Below are 20,219 nucleotides of genomic sequence, written 5' to 3'. Positions count from 1 at the left end.
TTTTTGGTGCTCTTTAACAATTAACCCTGTATTTCCCCATCAATACGAATATTAAGACCACCCGTAAGAAGGCTTTGTACAGTAAAGATAAATTATCTAAACCCCAAACTCTTATACAAGGATACAAGGACATCAAATTATACCTGGAATGGACCTTAGAAGCATGACCCTACTGCAATGAGTGGCTGGGTGTCTAATGAACCATAATGTCCAAGAACTGCAGATCCAGCCCTCTCCTCCACCCTGATATGAGCAAAAAAGATCATCGGCCCACCAAGCACCAGGCACAGCTCAGCTGTTGGCTACAATTGCCCCAAATTGTGCATCACCACGGCTGCGAAGGGAGGAACCTCGCGGACACAGTCAGCGTCCTCAGCCCCGCTGACCCTGGGAAGCGCCGCTGCAGCTCTCACTGTGAGTCCGCGGCAGCTGAGACGCTTTGGATTAACTGTCCTGTTGAAAATCCAGCGGGGAAACATTTGGAGCATCTGCTGAGTGTTTGGATAGACCCATCATTCTTGTAATAAAACCACCACATCTGATGCGAGACTTACCTGAAGCATCATGGAAAATCAGTGAAGAAAAAGTAGAAAGCAACAAAAGCAATTTTTAAAAACCCCTAATTTTTAAGCAACTACTGAGGATGAAGATCATCCCTGTAGGCAGCGCTTGGACATTCATGGCTGCCTGGCACTTTTCTCTGGAGAAGCTGCCTGCCATCACATTTCCTCTGCCCTGGGGCAGCTCCTGCCTGCTGCTGGGCTCAGCCAAACCTGACGGCGTTTTGGCAGCCCCGAGCCAGCCACCACCACCCCCCTCCCTTGCCCCCCACCGTGTTCCCACCCGCTGCCGACACTGTGCCGGAGAGCCAGGGCCCTTCTCGTGCCAGGCTGGCCAGGCCAGGGACACTTGTGGTGGAGGCTCCCCCCTGGAGCTCACCTCAGCAGCTGGCACAGGCCCTCAGTGATGCTTGTGCCACACATCTGCACTCGCTGCCTGCTCAGGATGTCACAAAACCGCAGGGGAAGCTTCCAGGAATTATCCCAGTTTATTTTTTGTCCCCTATGATCAGCAGAGAGGGCTTTTAACACATGGTGGGAGCAGGAGCATGTAGTTGCTACAGGCACTTTGCAGCACAGAGAAGAGGTTGGTATGAAATGTGGTTCTCTGGAGCGTGCAAAAATCTGTACAAAACAAGTGTACTGCTTTGAGTTGGGGTTTCCGTTATCACAACTGCATTTTTCACAGTATTGTTTCTCAGCCTCTTCCTCGCAGTCAAGGTAAAATCTCAGCTCCTTCAGCTTCATTCCGTGAATTCCCAGGATGATCTCACTGGCCTAGAGATGATCCACACCAGGTTCTTCACAAGCTGCACTGTCAGCCGTGCCCAGCTCTGCTCCTGGCTGTCTCTTGCCCTCTCTGCCAGCTCCTGTGTCACTGACACATCCTTTCACTGTCCCAACCGCTCCCGTGCCAGGCACAGCGGGTCCAGCAGCCATCCGACGATGGACTGTGGATTGCAACAAGGAGATTACAGGAGCTTTATCTTGAATGATCCAGACATGAAGGAATTTAATCCTGTATTTGAAATAAAAAGTGTTTATTTACCTTGTTCCTCTGAGTCACTGCTGAAACATCTCATCCTCAGCCACCATGTCGGGAGAACAACTGCTCATGAAAAGTGTCCTGAAGTGTACTTTTGACCTTCTGAAGGGAAATCCTTCAGACCTCAAGCTTTGCTCTGCCCCCTGGGATGATCCTGCCTCCCTCTAGCCAGGGCTTTCTGTTGTGCTTGAAGATAAATCTAGTGGTTAAGATCCTGCTCCTCTTCCTCAAAATAAAGGTCAAAACCTGATCTCACCAATGCCAGGTACATTTTTCACCAACTGGAAAGGGAGCTGATTTGGCCCATGGGGCAACGCAATGGACTCGTTTGTCTGGTACCTGAATCGAAGAGCTGCCTCAGCAGAGCCTCCTGCTGTGAAGGGACATGCAGGTGCGAGGGACGATGTGAAACACCTTTTCAGGATCTGAGTTCAAAAAAATGATACTTGCAAACAACAAAATCCACACAGAATTTACTGGAAACCCCTTGGTAAAGGTTGGTGTCATCTCCCATGTGAAACATTCTTTAAAGGGGGAATTCAGTATTAATAAATCCCACCTGAATCGTTGCTATCAGCAGGAATTTACTGGGTTTGGGTCTGGTTCAACAAAATACTTAAAAGATATTAGTAATATGACTGGCCTGGGAGCTTAATAGCAGCAGAATTACAACCGCAGACTGTCTGCATTTTGGGTGACACAGGACACAGTCAGCGATGCTCAGGGGGTGCTTTCACACGGATACACTCACCTCTCCAGGCCATCCCTGCAGCAGAGCGGGCTGACCCCTCACCCAGCCACCAGCTGCTGCTCTGCCTGGCAAAAGCCAACTGCAGATGCCAACTGCTCCTTCGGCTCAGAGGCTTTGACAGGGCTGGCAGATGGACCCTGCAGCTGGGGCAGTGCACAGGGCCTCGGCTGAAGGGGCATCCTCCGGTGGCTCCCCTGCTCCTGCTAGGAAAGTTTTAGAGGAGAATAACATCTGCAGTGCTTCAACCTGAGAATCTCTCCTAAAGTAGCAAAAGGAAATGTCAACATATGCTTGGGATCTCAACTCACTAAGTTTCAATGTGCTTCAAAATTACAACAGCCAGCTGAAAAACTCCTAGAGGGCAGGCAAAGGTGGCTGGTGCAGGGGGCAGCCACCGTCCTGCAAAACCCCCCCTGTGCCCTTCACCCTCCAGTGCTGTTTTACACACAAAAGGACATGGGTCTGAAAACACCACGCGAAATAGGACAAGAGGCATCGCTTTCAACCCTTCTCCTCCCACCCAAGAGGGGTGGGCATGTTGCAAGGGAAACATTATCCCAGGAGCAGCTGTGCAAAGCAGGAGGGAGGAGGTCGGCTGCAAAGAGCTGGGCAATTTATTGAATCTCACTACGGAGGGGTGCAGAAATGGAGGGAAAGTCTCTGCATGAAGCCAACGTGATGCCAACATGATGCCAAGCAGCAACCCAATAAAAGCACCCATTTCTTCAGCTTTGGTGCATGATCCGAGGCACAGGGATGGTCTCTGGGGGGATGAGGAGACAGCTGTACAAGGGGCAACACACACATGGCCTCAGGATGTCCCTGTAGAGACCCCACTGCCTGCGGGGAGCGATCGAGTGGGACATGCGGCTCAGGGCTCCTTTCTCCATCGGGGGGGAAAGAAGCAGAGGCCTCAGACTTACCTCCCCTGGAGAACATGATGGAGAACCCAAAGCTGTGGAGGGAATCTAGAAACTCGGTGCCAAAAATCAGGACAGGTACTCCTCTGTTTAGTGCTGCCCCACCTGGCAGTAAGTCCAGAGAGGTGTGTGGCAGCCACCGGCCTGTGGCTGAGATGTTCCCAAAAGGGCGTCCAGGGATGGGGCGTAGCCAAAGAAGGGCTGAAATTCTTGTTGATGGTGAAACAGAGACATCCACACCGCTTGGGATAGTGCTGGTGGTTGCAGATGACTCCAGGTATCTCATCCAAAGGGCGATGTCCTCTCCTGCAACCCAACAGTTGGAGTCAACTCATAACTCGGGCTTTGGCTGAAACACCAACTATCCTGGCAGGGGGAGCAGTCTGCAGGGTGATGTCCAGCTTCAGCTCAAACCAGAAAGCTTTATAATGACAAAGGTGCTGCAAGGAAATGAAGTGATGTTACTGGGCACTACCCCTAAGCCACAGCACATACAATACACTGAGGGTAATATTTGGGTTACCTGGTATCTCAGTATCATTTATTAACCAGCAGATACAGGTAAATTTCTCTGTTCTTTGGCAAACAAAACAGCACCAATGCCTTGCTGGGAAACCACTTGGATGGGAGACAACATAGTGGGGACCTGTGCTGAACGTAATTAATGGGCAAATGTGCGACATAGGTGCAGTGTGCTGCTTCTTCAGGGGCTACAGGCACCCGGGGCAGCTGTCGAAGATGGAGGCATGGTCAGAAACATCAGCACAGAGCTCACTCCTGGGATGGAGGTGGGAAGCAGTGGGCAATGGCGCAGCAAAAGCACTTTCTGTGGCTCAAGCTGTACAAATGCAGACCCTGATCCTGCTTTTAAGGTAAAGACAAAACGCACCTGCACTTACAAAGGCAGAACAAACAGCAAAACAAAGCACCAGGGCCTGTGGTCCACACATCACCAGCAGCCAAGACGTGAAGTGGAACTGTAGTTAGGAACTTAGTCCTCTTGGTTTAAGTCATGCAATAGGGAGTATAAGACTTGATTGTTTTTTTTCCAAAACAAGTAACTGCCTCAGAGGAGTTAAATTCTCATAATGGAAAATACCAAGGAAATAGTCTTGTACCTGCACTGGCTTTGAGTAAAAGACCTGCAAAGCCAACTCCACTGAGGAGTGTCGGGCTCTTCCCTCACCATACCATAAAGTGTTTAGCACCAAGATGCCCACAACCAATGCAGCAGATCACCATGCAAGACGCAGCAAGCGCAAGGCTGCGCTGCTGCCAATGGGCACCAGCAAGAATCCACAGAAATGAGAAACATCCTTTGTGATACTGAATTATGAAGGTAGCTATTGTCATTGGATTAGGCTTTGATTAATGCCCCAGGTATCAATCACTGTTTCATATTCAGTGCCTCAAGTACGTTTTTCATGCACTAGTCATTAAACACAAAGCCAAATTGGTGTTTGAGATCAGACCTCAGAAGTGGTCTATCACAGACCCAAGGGGTGACCCCACCACCCTGGGTCTCACCTTCTCTCCCCAGTTCAGCCCTCAGCCCTTTCCCAACACCCTCCTTCAGTCACCACCTCCCCCCAGGCACAGCAGTTACAGGAGCTTCGAGACAAGATGGACAATGACTGCATCTCTGCTGTGCAGCAGCTGCATGCCCAAAGGTGACCCAGGGCCACTCATCCCGCCTGCCCATGGCGGAGCAGGAGGTTTTCCAGAGCCTTGGCTGCAGAGCACCCAGCCCGCCAGTGCCAGAGGAAGGTCTGTGCACACCGAGACCCAAACCACTCCAAGGCCACAGCTTGCTCTCAACCTCTCACCACAGCACATCTCTCCTGAAGACGCAGCTGGGTGGTCGTGGCGGTGCTCTATGTCAGGACACATCTCCAGGGTAAACGCTACAGCACAGAGGTGCGCAGGGGTTTACTTCAACACCTGAGCAGGTCAGTCAGACGCTGCATGCTTACATGGATGATGCTGCAACACCAGCATTTTTCCAGCTGACAAAGTTTAGGACATTTGTCTTTCCATAAATGTTGAAAATTTATCCAAAACTCTTTTTGCTTCAACTGATGAATTTACTTCTATTCACCGGGCTCACAGTGGTTCTGCTTTTAAGGTAAACACAAAAAATGCCACAGGGTAAGCATTTAGCACCAAAACGCCACAGTTCAGCATCAGAGCACCTTGCAGGCCTGGTCTGTACAGGGACACATCCCAGGACATGCCCCAGCCTGGTGCAGACAATACCCAGCCTTCGCCACATCCACGAACCTCCAGCTACTCGCTATCAAAGTTTTTAATCGAGTTAAAAAGTTATAGGAATATTTAAAACACATTGCCCACACTGCCTCTTACAGCCCAATTTGTTTTCACACCGGACATGATTTCCACAGCACCTGCTCTTTCTCCCCTAACAGCAAGACCAGCTGCACCTCCCCGAGCAGGCCCATCCAGAGCAGTAATGTGGCTGCAGCACTGGCCAGGCCACAGAAAAGCTTCAAGAACAGGGAAGGAGCATAGGGGCAGATTTAAAACACAACTGTCATGCTTTTTTTTTTTGTGCAGGAAAGGGTTTTTTGCCCAAGACGTAGGATTTAATAACTAAGAAAGGGAGAAGTACAATGATGATGATAAAATATGTGAGTAGGTTATCCTAGTTTGACCAAGCAGAACTTCAACTCACACTTAACAATTTATCATTGCTGGGCAGTAGCTTGCTCTGCATTTTCAATAGGCAAGACAGGCTGCAGAAGCTACTATTAATTCATATAATTTGAAAACCTGGATCACAACTGTTTTCCTTAAATGCAATTAATGGCTACATCCAGTAATGGGTACCTCGCTGCAGAAAAACAAACAAAAAGAGAGCTTAAACTCACAGGGCAGTGCAGTTCGCAAAAGACAGCTCTCAGCCTGTATCCCTGCAGAGTTAACGCTGTATTGTGAATGCAGCACAAGGCACGTTGATGTATTTTGGTCACTTTATTAAATGAGATATTAAATAGTTTAAGTTTCAACTACTAAACAGCACTTTGAATGGTGAAAACACAGATAGTATATTGTCATACTTGAATGCTTCTTCTCTTTAAAAACACATTTCCAGTCCTTATATATATTACAAAACAGCCTTATAGGAAGAAGGGACACCTTTTCTATAGTACTTAAGATATTTAATACAGAACTGAAAAGCCATCTAATAGAAACAAAGGCAAGTCTTCACAGCTGTATGATTTCAGCAGCCAAAGCTGGTTGATGGACTGAAACATTACTATACAACTGGGACAAAACATATACAGTATCACAATACTAAGCAAAAACGCTTTACATCCAAAGGAATAAACAGGTTACAAAATGTGGAGAATTTAGCAGGCAAAACTGTATTACAAGCAACATTTTTATTCGTCATCTTAAGCCATTTCACCTAGTTAAAACATCTAAAACAAATATAAAAATGAGCCTTTTATTATCTTATTGATGTATGTTCTGTCTTTAAATATCTGTTAAAGCTTGATGTTATACTCAAAGCACATTGTTATGCAGCTAAAATGTCAAGTGAGAAACATGTACGCAAAGTGGTCCAAGTTTTATTTCAATGCTTATCTCTGATTTCTTCTTACGCATTAGTCTTCTGTTATCCATAGTTTTGTCCAGAATGAAAAAAAATGTGCCTTTAAATGTTGCCTAAAACTTCCACATTTAAGTCTTTGAGTTACTGTAAAACTCCATTGAACATTCCCAGGTTTGGTAGAAAGTATTTCTCTTATTCACGACATGTAGGAATATCAGTTAAGAGTTGCCCAGAGTACATCTGCCTTCAAATGTTTGTCTCAGTCTCACATTTTGTTTCTTCTAGTGTGAATGCGTCTCTTTTTTGCTCCCCTCCCCCCAAATTAAATTTATTGTAGAGCTGGCAAAGCACTAGAACACACTGAGGTTCTTTTGTGTTATCTTGTAATAGAAGAGTCCAAGACAGCAGCGTGTTAGCTGGTTTTGCAACAGATCAAACTCTGTTCAGATCACAAACCAAGTTTCAATCACAAAATGAAATATCACGTAAGATTTGCATATTTAGATGCAAAAACCACTTGTCCATTCAGGGCAAGAACTCAAACTCCTGCAAGAAACTTTCCAGAAACCATAACAATTTTAATTCACGTCAGCAAGTCAGAAGAGTCCAGCAATATCTGGAGCAAAAGTCTCCATCCGCTCATTGCTCCAGACTTCTCTGTAGTCAATACACCATTGCCTCAAATGTTCCTGTCACTGACTTTTACCCCCAGATTATAATCCTCTTGGGGAGAGGGAGAAGGGGAGGGGAAGAATCAACCAAACTATATTCAAAGAAAAGCCCTATTTGTATTTATCTTAAAATCTTCACAAGCACAAAAAGTGTGGGTAAAGAGAGTGTTAATGATATATAATTAACCAGAAATTTATCTCTGGTCTACATTAGAACAAAACAAAAATCAATCTTTTTGTGTACTAAATCAGTTTTTCACACAAACCAAAGAGAATGGAGAGGAGTGCATAATCCAAACTCTTATCTAATAGAGGAAAAGTTATTTCACTGTTCTGGCAGCTCTGGAAGTTGCTACAGCACTTTCTATAGATTTTAAAATCAGCAATGGTTCTGCCATTTTAAAGTTGTTCATATAACAGGGTTTGACCCTGGCCACCATCACTTTTTTTAACCCCCAAAATACCAGGAATTGAATTTTCTTGGCCCGTCTCCCATTGCCGGCAATGGGAAAAGACAGTAGCACCAGCATTAAGGAGTTAACAGCAATGTGCTTTGTATTGGACTCGGCATAGAGTAAATTAGCGTGTGAAGGAAAAACATCTTTAACTCGAAGATCACCATTTGTTATTCCATCACATAAAACTGAAAATAAAAAATGGCAGAAGACTAGGGAAGAATAATTACCTTCCCCAAGTCACTATTTAAGGCTGTATACACAGTTTCTATATAACTGCATGAATCAGAAGTTTCAGAGCAGTAGTATTTAAGAATATTGCACTCAATTCTGTTTCAAAGAGTATTTTCAGTTCCTGTTTCATTCAGCATAGATGATATAGTATGAGTCCAGACTTCAGTCAAAAGGAAACTAGACTATTTCTGTTATAATATTCCCACTAATATAAAGAAATGGGTAAGCAAAAAAGTATTCCATAATTTGAGGAATCAACTCTAATCAAGAACTCAGCTGTTTACAATTCACATATGGTATACTGAAACATACAGACCTGCAGTCCTTCCTAAGCTTCTCGAATCTGATGACAGCTTTGCAGCTACTAAAAGCAAGCATAGGAGTTTAGACAGGAAACCTGTGGAGATGCTACTGTTATGGGAGGACTTGTTTTCACTGAAAACAACTTGTTATCTCCTGTACTCAACATATGTAAGAAGATTCTAGGCAACATCACTGACAACAGGGAAAACATTATGTCCCATTTAAACAAAGCTGAAACACTAATATGGAACATGGCATTTAAGGGGACCAACCAAACTATTTATTTATTTTTATTTTTTACAGTTGAGTTCTGTTAAGCCATTGATTCCTAAAAAAATAAAAGTTCATTCTCTGATTTTAACAATCCTTTAGGCTTTTAGTGCAAAATCACATTGATTTCCCTTGGGAAGGCCCTGGATTTTTGCCTCTCATTGGGGGTGGTGCTCGTTGTAATGGTGGTGGTTGCATACCACCTGACACTGACTGATACATTCCTCTCATATCTATCTGTTGGTAGTTGGAAGGATTCATGATCAAATTTGGAGGCTTTGGCATCATGAGATGACTCATTGCTGCTTGCTGATAAGACATCTGCTGCTGTTGCTGCTGATTGTACTGCTGCTGTAGTCTTCTGTTCATAAGTATCCTCTGAACACAACTGATTAACTGTGAAGGGAAAGTAGAGCTGTTAGAAGTGCATGACCTGCTTCAATGCTGCAAGTATCAAGTTCAGAGTTAAAATCAATTTGTTAGGGATAGCATGGCTGAAGGAAAAAAGCACCATTGTTATCACCATCACTAATGTGATGGTATTCACAGGCTGATTACTGTAGAAACCATTTAGTAACACCATTTAGGGCCAAGTTCTCTTAATGACTTGCCTATTGTATTGCATATAGCATTTAGGTAAATTGCTAGGGCAACATGCACTATACTGTGAAATTATTCCCAGGTATAAGTTACAACATCGTTTGTCGGGTACCATTTATCTTCCCTTTGAAAGTCCTGCATGTGGTCTGTTTGTTTGCCTAAGAGAAAACTCTTCCTATTGACATAATCTGGGCAACTTTCAGATTCTACAAAATAATTCTATGCTAAAAAAAACATTACCAATACTTTCTAAGATGTGTGTTTCATAAGTTGCTTTCTGAGCTCTGGGAATCAGATTTCTCTTTATGCCTCATGACCTTCCCACCAACTACTTCAACAGAAAAACCTGGCGAGTATTTTTTTTTAATGAACTTCCCATGGAGCCTCCTTCGATGAGGCTGAGCAATGCAATCCAACACACTGGAGAAGTCACCATCATCTCCCGATTTTGTGTCATACACCATTACACAATGCCATCGAAGTACACACATTCTGTAAGTACATATTTATGTACCTAAACATACACTTCTATTTTTGAATGCACACATGCAAAGTCCATACTCAACACACCAGTTCAAACATGAACAGTTGATCAAATAAATATTAGATATTTTACCATCTGTTGTTTAGTAAGGACATCGTTATAGATGGCTTCTCGGCGCTTGACATCAAGCTCCTGGCTTGCCTGTCTGCTTAGTGCCAGGGCCTGTACTTGGCTCTCCGTGAGTGTCACATTTTCCTTCCACTGAAAAGGAAAAAAACCAAAACTTTCTTGGCACTAGTCATTTTAACAAAACCATAAGGGTAACTGAGGTCCTGCATTATGTTCAGAGTTGTATCAAGAGTTAAAACACAGCCCAATTTCCAGTAAATGCAAAAATATACTTCACCAGAATTGGAACTACAACTTATTAGTTCTAATTAATACACCTCTAGATTATTGGGAGCAAGCAAGAAATGTGACAGCTCAAGACAAGATTGATAAGGACAAGATATAGGAAATACATCTTGTTGTGTATAATTATTATTCTTATTTGTAGAAAAACAGCATTTTCAGCACAGGCCAAACAACTGTGAATCTAAACTGGTAGTTCTCTAAGGCTCCAGGTCATCTAGATACCATTAAGGGTTACTGCAAGCTACATGGATAATATTCAATACAAACTGGAAAATATGTTCATTAATAATGCAATTAATCAGCTGAATAACCATATACAATAGTAATTTCTTTGCCTGATAACATTTAATGTTTTCCCATAACCTACAGTTAGTTATCCATTTCACTCACTATGGTTGAAATGATGTCTTCAAGAGGCTGAATTCTTGCTGCAGTTACACTGTTGGTGGCTTCCACAACTTTCTCTCTTCCTTGATTAATAAGGTCCTGAGAAAACACCAGAAAATTAATTATAAAGCATAGGTATAAAGAATACATTTCTTTGCCAACCTTTTGTAAGTTTTCTTCATCTTTGCCTTGTGTACCTAGACTTTAATTACATTTTTCTCTCAATTTGCACATGTCAGTAAGTCTAAGCTTCCATACAACTGAATTTGAGCATAGAGTAACTGAACAGCATGTATAAATTTGCTAATTCGTACAGTGGAGAGTATTTATAAAAAACTGGCTTTGTACCCAAAGGTTTTCAGGTCATCACAGGAGTGCTACATATCTAACCAGGTAAATTTTCTGCAATACTGACTTTTTTGACATTACAGTTCCAACTCATTCTATGTGCTCAAAATATTATCTATTATGCTAAATTATCTACTTTAGCATAATACTAGCATATATTATGTATAATTACTCAGGTCTATTCAAAACAGGTCCTGCTGATTTGCACTTTGTTGAAGGTTTTCAATTCTTTAGCACAGACTCCTCACCAGACACTAGGTAGGTATCACAAGACTTCAACTCCTGCAGTTCACAGCTTGGCATCTTCTTAGGAAGAAATGCCTCAGCTACTTCAGCTTAAGATGGCAAACCCTGACCTGAGATAACTGGATCATGTGTTTCTCTCTCCAATCTCTTCTTGGACAGAAGACAGATGGAGGTAGAAAGCTAGATGTGGCAATTAATGTCTGCAAAGAATGCAGTTAAGTCTTCCAGAATCCTGAGACATTACACAGGTATAGGTTTCTACACATACAGGTTAGACCTCAATATAGCTACACACACCAAAAAAAACCCCTATTAAAAACAGGACACAGTTATATAAATACCAAAGTATTTAAAAATTACATTATCCATTATTTGTGACAGAAAAAAACTTGCAGCTTTACAGCAACACAGACATGTTACACTACTTGGATGGCTACTTACCTCCAGCTGTTGATTACTCATTGCTGACAGAGCACCCAAATTGAAAGGAATATATGGTGTTTGAGAGTTGAAATTTGTGGGAAGCATATTGGTCCCAGTTGGCATGTTGAAACGCATAGTCAAGCCCTTAAAAACACAAGATGTACTTATATTTTAGTAACTCTGATAATTCATGGTATTCTGTATATACATATATATATATATAAAAAATATATATATATAAATATATATATATATATATATACACACACCATATACAGACAAATCAGCCCTTAGAGAAGGCTACAGGCACTGGACGTTGCATGTGAAGGCTAACCCATCTCAGTAAATGAAGATCCTTTACAAACCTCAATTCAGAAGGACATTTTAATCACAAAGGAACCTAAATTCCAGTCGAGTAATATGCGAGTTTAGCTTAATTACAATTATTTGACATACTAAGAAAAATAATGATCATGACTTATTAGTATATCTGAAGTTAAGATGCATTTTTTTATATTGCAAACCCACTACTTAATGTTGAGTTTGATTCACTGTGATCAAATTCTGAAAAAGTGAAACGCATAATTTATTAGCAGGAATATAAAGCTCATCTCCCATATGGATTTCTCATGGGGCAATTTCAGTGCTTACTGTATTATATCTTCCTGTTTCTTCTTCCTCACAAAACCTTCTCCCAGTACTTCATTTTCATTTTGTCACCTATCCATTCAAGATGGTCAATGGCAATTTATTCATCCACTTTCCTACTTTCAGATTACTGGTCCAATCTGAATACCAAACTTTGCCTCTCCTGGAATCTTCCTACTATTAAACTCCAGTTACACCAAGTTATCACATTCCTTTTACAGTAAAAAATCCCAAACCTGTAGCCAATTTACAATTTTCTTTATTCTACCACCTGCTTAAATATAAAATAAGACACAAGGAATAAAAAAAAAAAACCAACCCCAAACTTTTAGGCCCTTTCTAGCAAATGCTTATGCATTTGTGGGATTGTGGCAAAAAGTCCTGAAAACAATTGTATACCTTTAATGGAGCCAGAAATTTCCCTCACATGGTAAAAGAGAGGTATTACACAGAACACCAGTTGAGTTTTATTATGAAACAAAATAAAAAATGTGTGAGTAAAAAGTAACTTTTAAACAAAAGTAACAAAGAAAATACACAGAAAAGACCAGCATTGAAAGAACAAACAAGACACAGAATCTCCATTTTTCATATGTCAAAATTTGCTTTACATATCCATTTTTTGGCCTGTAAGAAAAGTAACTTCCCCCAAACAAACTGAAAAGGTAAGAGGTACTTGAATGTGGAAAGGTTATTTTCATGTATGTGAGCCTGACTAGATAGCTTTACCTTCTTTTCTGCTTCATATTCTGCCCATGCTGCCTTCCTTTCTTCTTCAGTGAGTTCCTCTTCCTCCTTATGATCCAGGAGTGAATCATGCTCATGATACCCAACTATATACTCTTTATTGATTTGAAGCAGTTCTGCCAGAATTGTATCCTGTTCAAATGAAGAGATGATAAAATGAGGGGTCACTCAGTAGCTCTACTATATTTACTCTTTGTGCATGCCTAACTTACTGCTTTTGACCCAATTCCACAAATAGCAGCTCAGAGCACTTCACAATGAAACAAAATGAAAAAATAATTTAATAGTACATTTTTCCTCAGAGGGAGGGTAATGGATTAACAATCTGTTACAGAGATGACAGTCCAATCACTTAATGAACCACAGGAATGCACTTAAGATTCCACAACAATAAATGCAGTTTAAGAACCTAAAAAGAATGGAATGTGCTCAATGATTTTTCCTTTGCTTAGGCTGGATACCTGAGAAGACCTATCAATAATCTATGTCTATAATATATAAAGAGCACCTCTACTAGATTTAAAACACTAAGTAGGTACTTTGGTCCATCAACTGTCCATCAGCATCCGACAGAAAAAAGCTGCTTTCTAAAAACTGTTAAGATGCATATCAAGATAAATAGTCCCCCCCCATCTGGACTACAGAAGGTCAAATCATAGCTATGAATCTGATTTGATCAGCAGGTTGCAATTTAGACCTCTATATGCCATAATACCCCAAATGCATAATTGCTTTTAAGGTTAACCAAAATACAATGTCCTTTATAACAGCAAGCTATCATGGAGGTTTTGTTCACAGGCATGCTGTATACATATATACACACACACACAAAGCTCCAATACAGCTCAGCATTCAGTCTAAGATTCATAATACAAAAACTATTATCTCACTGAACTTTTGGATCACTCCTGAAATGAATTACAGCGACTACACTGAATATACTTTATGCAGTAGAATTATATGAATACCTGCAGACCCACTTCACATGGTGCCCTTATTCTGCCAGGCATTTGTTCAAAAGGGAATATAAACTGTCCTACCCTGACATTTTATAATCTAGACCAAACAAGGATTGGAAAGAATGGTTTGTACCCACAAGCAAACAGATTTTTGCAACAACACTGAGAACTGCATGTGGAAGTCTGGACCAGTGGTTTTGTCACAACAGCTACGTAAAGTTGTTTCTTTCTCTGTGTGTTTAATACTCAATTATGTTAACCAATTATATAAGCTAGTCTTTGTTTCATCCTTCTACTATCTGGTCTCCCTAAATCTGAATCAATACTTTCATCAACAGCTCCTCAAGAAAATATTCAAAGTAATATCTGCATGTCTAAGGGGCACAAGGAACAAATAATGGTATTTTTGGGATGGTGGGAGAGAAGTCAGAGAAAGAAAAGGGATGCAATAATAGGATATGACATAAACATCTAGATGAAGTGGGTGAAGAAGTCAAGAAGATATTACAAAAGTAAGATAACACAATTAGAAGTGCTCTCAGCATACCGTAGCTGTACATCAGTGTGTGGAGGGTTCCTGGACATGCATATGCGTTAATTTCCATGGCAACACTATTATTGAAAACAATACTGGAATATAATCCACACACACTTAGCCAACACAGTCTTCGAAATGTGGTTTAAATTACATCCAACTGTGTGTTTGCTTTTCTTCGTTAAACTTTATTTTGCATTAACTTTAACGATGGAGCTTGAAAACCAGGATATGGAAGGTACTGCCATTTAGTTTGTTTAATTTTACAATTAAAAAAAAAAAAAATTCACCTTACATACACACAAAAAATCATCAGAATAAGTATTCCTTTTCATTTATTTAGCTTGTAGATAGAACAATGATTATCAATTGATTTATAAGCTTTAAGATGAAATCCTGGTGATGAATGAAAAAATTAAGATACTGAAAAAAGGTTCTGAATTTTAAAAAAAGGTTTGTCTTTTTAAAATCCTCATGGAAATTAAATACTATGGAGAGATAAATGTATGAGAAGGAGGTCTTCCATAAAGGAATGTGAGTTATGTTGTAATTCATAAACAAGTTTTTCTCAACCAATTGAGCATTTAATACCAAGGTTAAAAATAAAATTCAGATAAGCAGCAAATTCTTCTGATTCTGAGATCAACAGCCTTCCAAAATTCAAAAAATTGTCCTCTAGTATAGAACCTACAGTAAAACACATGTCCTGGCTATGTCCTGACATAATATACAATAATGGTATACTATATCCAACCGAATCTGAACTATTATTTTAATCTGCTTTTCCAATCTGCATTACATGACCTCAACTGAGCCAAGTTTTCATTTAACATAAAAATGTGACTGTGACTCTAATCCACTGAACACGTTGATCTAGGGAAGAATAAGAGAGGAACAGAGGGTGCAATACTGCCAGCTCTGAGGGACACCCAGTGCCCTCCCATTATGTCTTTGTCCAGCTCCTTACTCATATATACTATTCTGAGATATGTATTGCACTGGCCAAGGTAAGCCACAAGTATTGCACTTATCACTGAGTCCAGCTATCAGTATTTGCGGTGAAAAAACTTTTTCCCTGTTAGCTACATATTAGCCAAGTCTATCCCAGCATACAATCCTTTGGGAGATGAGCATTAAGAGTCTGTGAGAACCTACTTCAAAAAAATCCCAAAACAATAGTCCAGTCATAAATCACACCGATTTAAAAAAAGGCTCCAGATCCACTGTTAATAAATTCAGAGCAAAGTAAACAGTAGCACCCAAAATACCATCATAATACATTAAACAGACTTTTCTCATTTTACACCATCTTTTCATTTTGTATTTACTCTACAGAAGTAGAGAAGAACAACAAAACCTGCTTATGCCTTTAGTCTGTGTTAAGATAATTAGTCACTAGATTTGCATAAAGCTCACGGCCTATATACAGTAATTATTTCTATACTTCAAACAGCAAATTTGACTGAGCCATAAGACACCTGTTATACCTTTATTGTATTGAATTTCTAATTCAACTCTGAAGGGATAGCAGGTAAATGAAATCAAGCAGTGGAAGTTAAGACTAATTTAGTAATTCATGTGAACGACATTCATAAAAATACTCTGTTTTACCAAGTATTACATTGTTCAAGATGCAGAAGGGCAGAGAAATGGTGCTATGAAGTTATGGTTGTAGTGCAATAGGCATTTTCCCCCGAGAACTGTACACACTGGCTCCTCAGCACTCCTCAGCAACCTGACGGCATTGTTCAGACCGCAAAAGGTGGAAAATTGCTGCTAAAATTAAAACTTGACATGAAACCTTGATAAACTTCCACAAAAACTACATACTACACGTTTGCCATGTAATTTTTTTATATGAAACAGCAACCTTCAACATCCTCGCCCCCCACAACACTTTCTAAGAAAACTGGTCTTTGACTGAAACTTGGATTATTGCAAAACCAAAATTCTCAAGGATATATTTTTAAAAAATAAGTAGTATTTGTTTCTTCACTCACAAAATGGCTTAACTTTTAAAACAGTATAGAATAAATTCTCCTAACCCTTTAAAAGAAGAAGAACTGAAAACTTTTTCTTGTATCAAAGAAGTTGAAAGCTGTGTTAAAACTAGGGGTTACAAGAATCCTCCTAATGCTCAGCTCTGAATTACTCATATACAATTCCTGGCTGCACACCTAAAAAACCTTCCTACCGTGGGATGTCACTGAAGTCAAGAAGTTCTCTGACTTAAGAAACATCCAGCAGAAAACCTATTAACCCTCCACAGGTTTCCTCACATTCATGCTTAGACAGTTGGAGAAAAGATGGAAAACATTTCACCTAATTTCTATTCAGAATTCCCTCTAAAAAGCATGTTTGGAAGGGGTCAGTTGTAAAATGCAAATTTTCAACATCTTTGTACCCATGTTCTGAGGAGTCTGTTCTTTCAGAGCCCAGCTTTATTTCCACTTGACACAGTATATTTACGTGTTTTACTGTGCATTTCACAACAATGCTAAGAATTACAAAGGTAATCCCTTACCTTCCTGCACAACAATAAAATTACACAATAATGTTCAGCAGTCTATGCTTTGAAGATGTAGAAGAGGCCTGAAGACAGAGAGGCAATTGTACACAAAACCTGTAAAAGCCAGAACTAACACCACCTTTTAGCCTAAATGCATATTTTGCTTTGCTGGTTCTTACAAAGGAACAGCCCAGTCAAGGGGTAGACAGCTCAGTGATCGAAGAGTAATACAGATAAGTTTTAATGGCCTTTGTTTCCAGCTAAGAGCTGCAGAGATCAGGTTGGGTGTACTGAACTTACCATGAACAAAGCATCAGAATATCATGTAACATGATCTTAAAGAAAATGTTAATCTCCAGATGCTATGTAATTAACCACTGTTACAATAAAATGTTTTCATAAGCATACCAATAATCTTTTTATTCAAGTTTTTCAAAAAATGTTATGCTATGAACTTGTTAATTCATTTAATTAAGAAATTTTATAATTGTAAAGCTTAATCATACATGTCTGCTAAAATTACACTGAAATAAGCAATAGTTAACTTTCTGATTTAATAACCTTGCACAGTTTAGAGAATAATATCCACTGCAATATTTCCTACAGCTGATACTTGCTTCTGATTCTTTATGTAGTATTTTAGAGAATTGGATAGACCAAATAAAAGACAGAATAGGCAATAAAACATACAAGTTAAACTTAGATATTATAAATAAGGCATGAGCCACAATTCAATTAAACAAACCACAGGAATCAAAGGAGTCACTGCAACTATGGCTACCTCAGTTTTGTGGGCAAAGCAACAACCTAATTGAGGATAAAATGAAAACAAAATACCCCAACCAGCTAAGCTTCACAGGGAAGACAAATGCAGCCAAAATAATTTTTTAGAAGTGGGATCAACAAAATAGTAAACATAAGTACCAAGTGAAACAGTTTTCTGACATAAATTCCTTTGTGACAGTTTACTACCTTAGCACTACACACTGTTCATCCAGGTAGGGCAGGTCAATGCCAGATCAGCAGAGAAATCACCCTAAATTTGCTTGGTACTTTTGCTTGGCACTTTTGCTTGGCTGAACTACCCGGGATTCATTCACGGTAACTTGCCACTCAGGCATATTTGATGGCCATACATGACAGACTTCACTCTGATCCTCAGACTCCCTGCCCAAAACCCAGATTGCAAGCAATACATCACATGATGACAGCTACTGATTTTTATTAACACTCCCTAGAAACACCTCCTCCCTGCAACATTTTGAGGAAGTGTTCACCACAACTGTATCTATGACACATGAAAACACCAGCTACCACTCATGCCCCTGACTATTCTGCCAACCAGCTAAAAACGTGCATTGGGAGTTACGTCCTTCCTACAACACAGCTGCAGCTCCCAACTCCCGACTATGCAGGAGCTGAGGGAACTCAGCATCCAGCTCTCTTCCTCACTACCAAGACTAATTCAGGGGGACAAAGAAAGGGAAATATATTTGGGGGTTAATGGCTAGCTTCCCATATTCTGTGAGGCTATCAGGGATGCAAAGCCCTGTTTTCAACAAATGAATACAGAAACTGCTGGAGTAAGATGAATCTACCTAATGATTTATAGCCTTTTCAGCCAACAAATAATAAAAAAAACGGGATTAGGAATTTGCACACAGTATGTACCAAGATGCACATCTTAAAAAGGATGAAATTCCATTCAATACTATTTGCTAAAACCATGAAAAAAACCAAATACAATTCCAGTACACAGATTTGCTCTATTTACAGCCAGGAACTTGGTTAAAAGCTTGTATTCAACTTAACTTACACAAACCTTACACTAATGGTTGGAACAGAATTAATAAGGAATTTAGTATTTAAAACTGAAAGATTAAGTTTGGAGTTTATAAATTTTCTCTCTTACATTATAAGTCATTCATTAATTGACTTATTGTCGTAAAAGAAAACAAGTAACTTCCAAAATATAATTACTGCATTGGATCAATCTATGCTTTGAGTAAACAGTTGCTTCATAGGTTTTCAACCTATTTTAATTTTATAAAAAATAAGTATGTGAAATGCTGGGGTTTCAACCCCAAGCCCCAAATTAAGGTTGACATCTGGGTGATTCCCACAGCCCTTCACAAAGGGGGGGTGAGGTTACCTTCAGGCTTCCCTCCAGGGTGGTGCTGGCCTGGCAGGGAGAGCCATTGGGTAAATGACCCCAGGTGTCTCACGTTAAGTAAACAAGGGTCAGGTGTCCCACTGAGGGATAACAGCTGGGACCCCTTGCAGGAAAGGGCAGTGTCTGTCTGTGAGGTGGATGCATTCTGCAATTTCCTGTTGGGGAAAGACCTCCTGCCTCCCTGGGACTGGGCTCCGCTCAGGTCTGGCTTTTGTAAATTCAGGCTGTGTGGAGATTCAGTGTGTGGTTTCCTTGGTCTTATGTGTTTGGCTTGTTGACCCAGTTGTCTCCCATCCCTTCTATGGGAAACTGCATGTCACCATTTACTCCACCCATTGTTGGTCGTGCGGTGTCATTGTTGGGGTCAATGGGATTGATGTCAGTTATGTACAGTCTGACTTGTTTGTACCCCCAGTGCTCACCCATGTACTGACACTTTTGTATCAAATACAATTTGGTTATTTGTTCATCTTTATGCTGCCTGTGTCCTTTATGCTAGGCCTAATAATTGGCAAAACAGTAAGTAGCAGCAAATGGTGCATTAGCTATGAGTTTGTGAAAGTATAAATGTATATAGCATTGAATAACTAATGACATTAAAAAGATAAATACTACTAATTACAATCTAAAGGAGTATGTTTTAGGAAGTAAAATAATTACTATGCCAAAATAACAATGTACAACATAGGAAAAAGGCAGAAATACATTTTCAGTTATCTGCAATTTACTGCTTACAATGAGAAACACTGCAATAAAAAGAGCTTAGATACAGTCATTAAAGTTTGTTTTCAAGGGTTTTGAAATGTATATGTAACAGTGACTAACACTTACAGGACTAACAATTCCTAAATCCCCCTGGCAGCTGCAAAGACACTGTAGGTGGTCTAACAGACTGTTTCAGAGAATGGCTTAACTATTAAGAATGCCAACGCAATGCCTGACCACAATTTATTATATTGT

At 40.4% G+C, this 20,219-nt stretch overlaps 1 protein-coding gene across 3 annotated transcripts in view; it reads right to left on the bottom strand.

Annotated features, from left to right (window-relative positions):
- Positions 1 to 6,248: 6,248 nt before the first annotated feature.
- Positions 6,249 to 20,219, bottom strand: part of ATRX (ATRX, chromatin remodeler) — a 78,800-nt gene continuing 64,829 nt past the window's right edge. For all 3 annotated transcript variants that reach the window (XM_026848252.1, XM_026848250.1, XM_026848251.1), the window contains exons 30-34: positions 13,066 to 13,215; positions 11,707 to 11,832; positions 10,675 to 10,770; positions 10,003 to 10,131; positions 6,249 to 9,182 (exon numbers count right to left, since the gene is read on the bottom strand). In XM_026848252.1, the coding sequence (XP_026704053.1) occupies positions 8,904 to 9,182; positions 10,003 to 10,131; positions 10,675 to 10,770; positions 11,707 to 11,832; positions 13,066 to 13,215 (780 nt within the window). In that variant the 3' untranslated portion in view covers positions 6,249 to 8,903. The remainder of the gene's footprint in view (positions 9,183 to 10,002; positions 10,132 to 10,674; positions 10,771 to 11,706; positions 11,833 to 13,065; positions 13,216 to 20,219) is intronic.

Source organism: Athene cunicularia (genome assembly GCF_003259725.1).
Source record: "Athene cunicularia isolate RWA chromosome 4 unlocalized genomic scaffold, athCun1 chr4_part3, whole genome shotgun sequence".
Taxonomy (NCBI): domain Eukaryota; kingdom Metazoa; phylum Chordata; class Aves; order Strigiformes; family Strigidae; genus Athene; species Athene cunicularia.
This window is presented reverse-complemented; position numbering and strand designations above follow the sequence as displayed.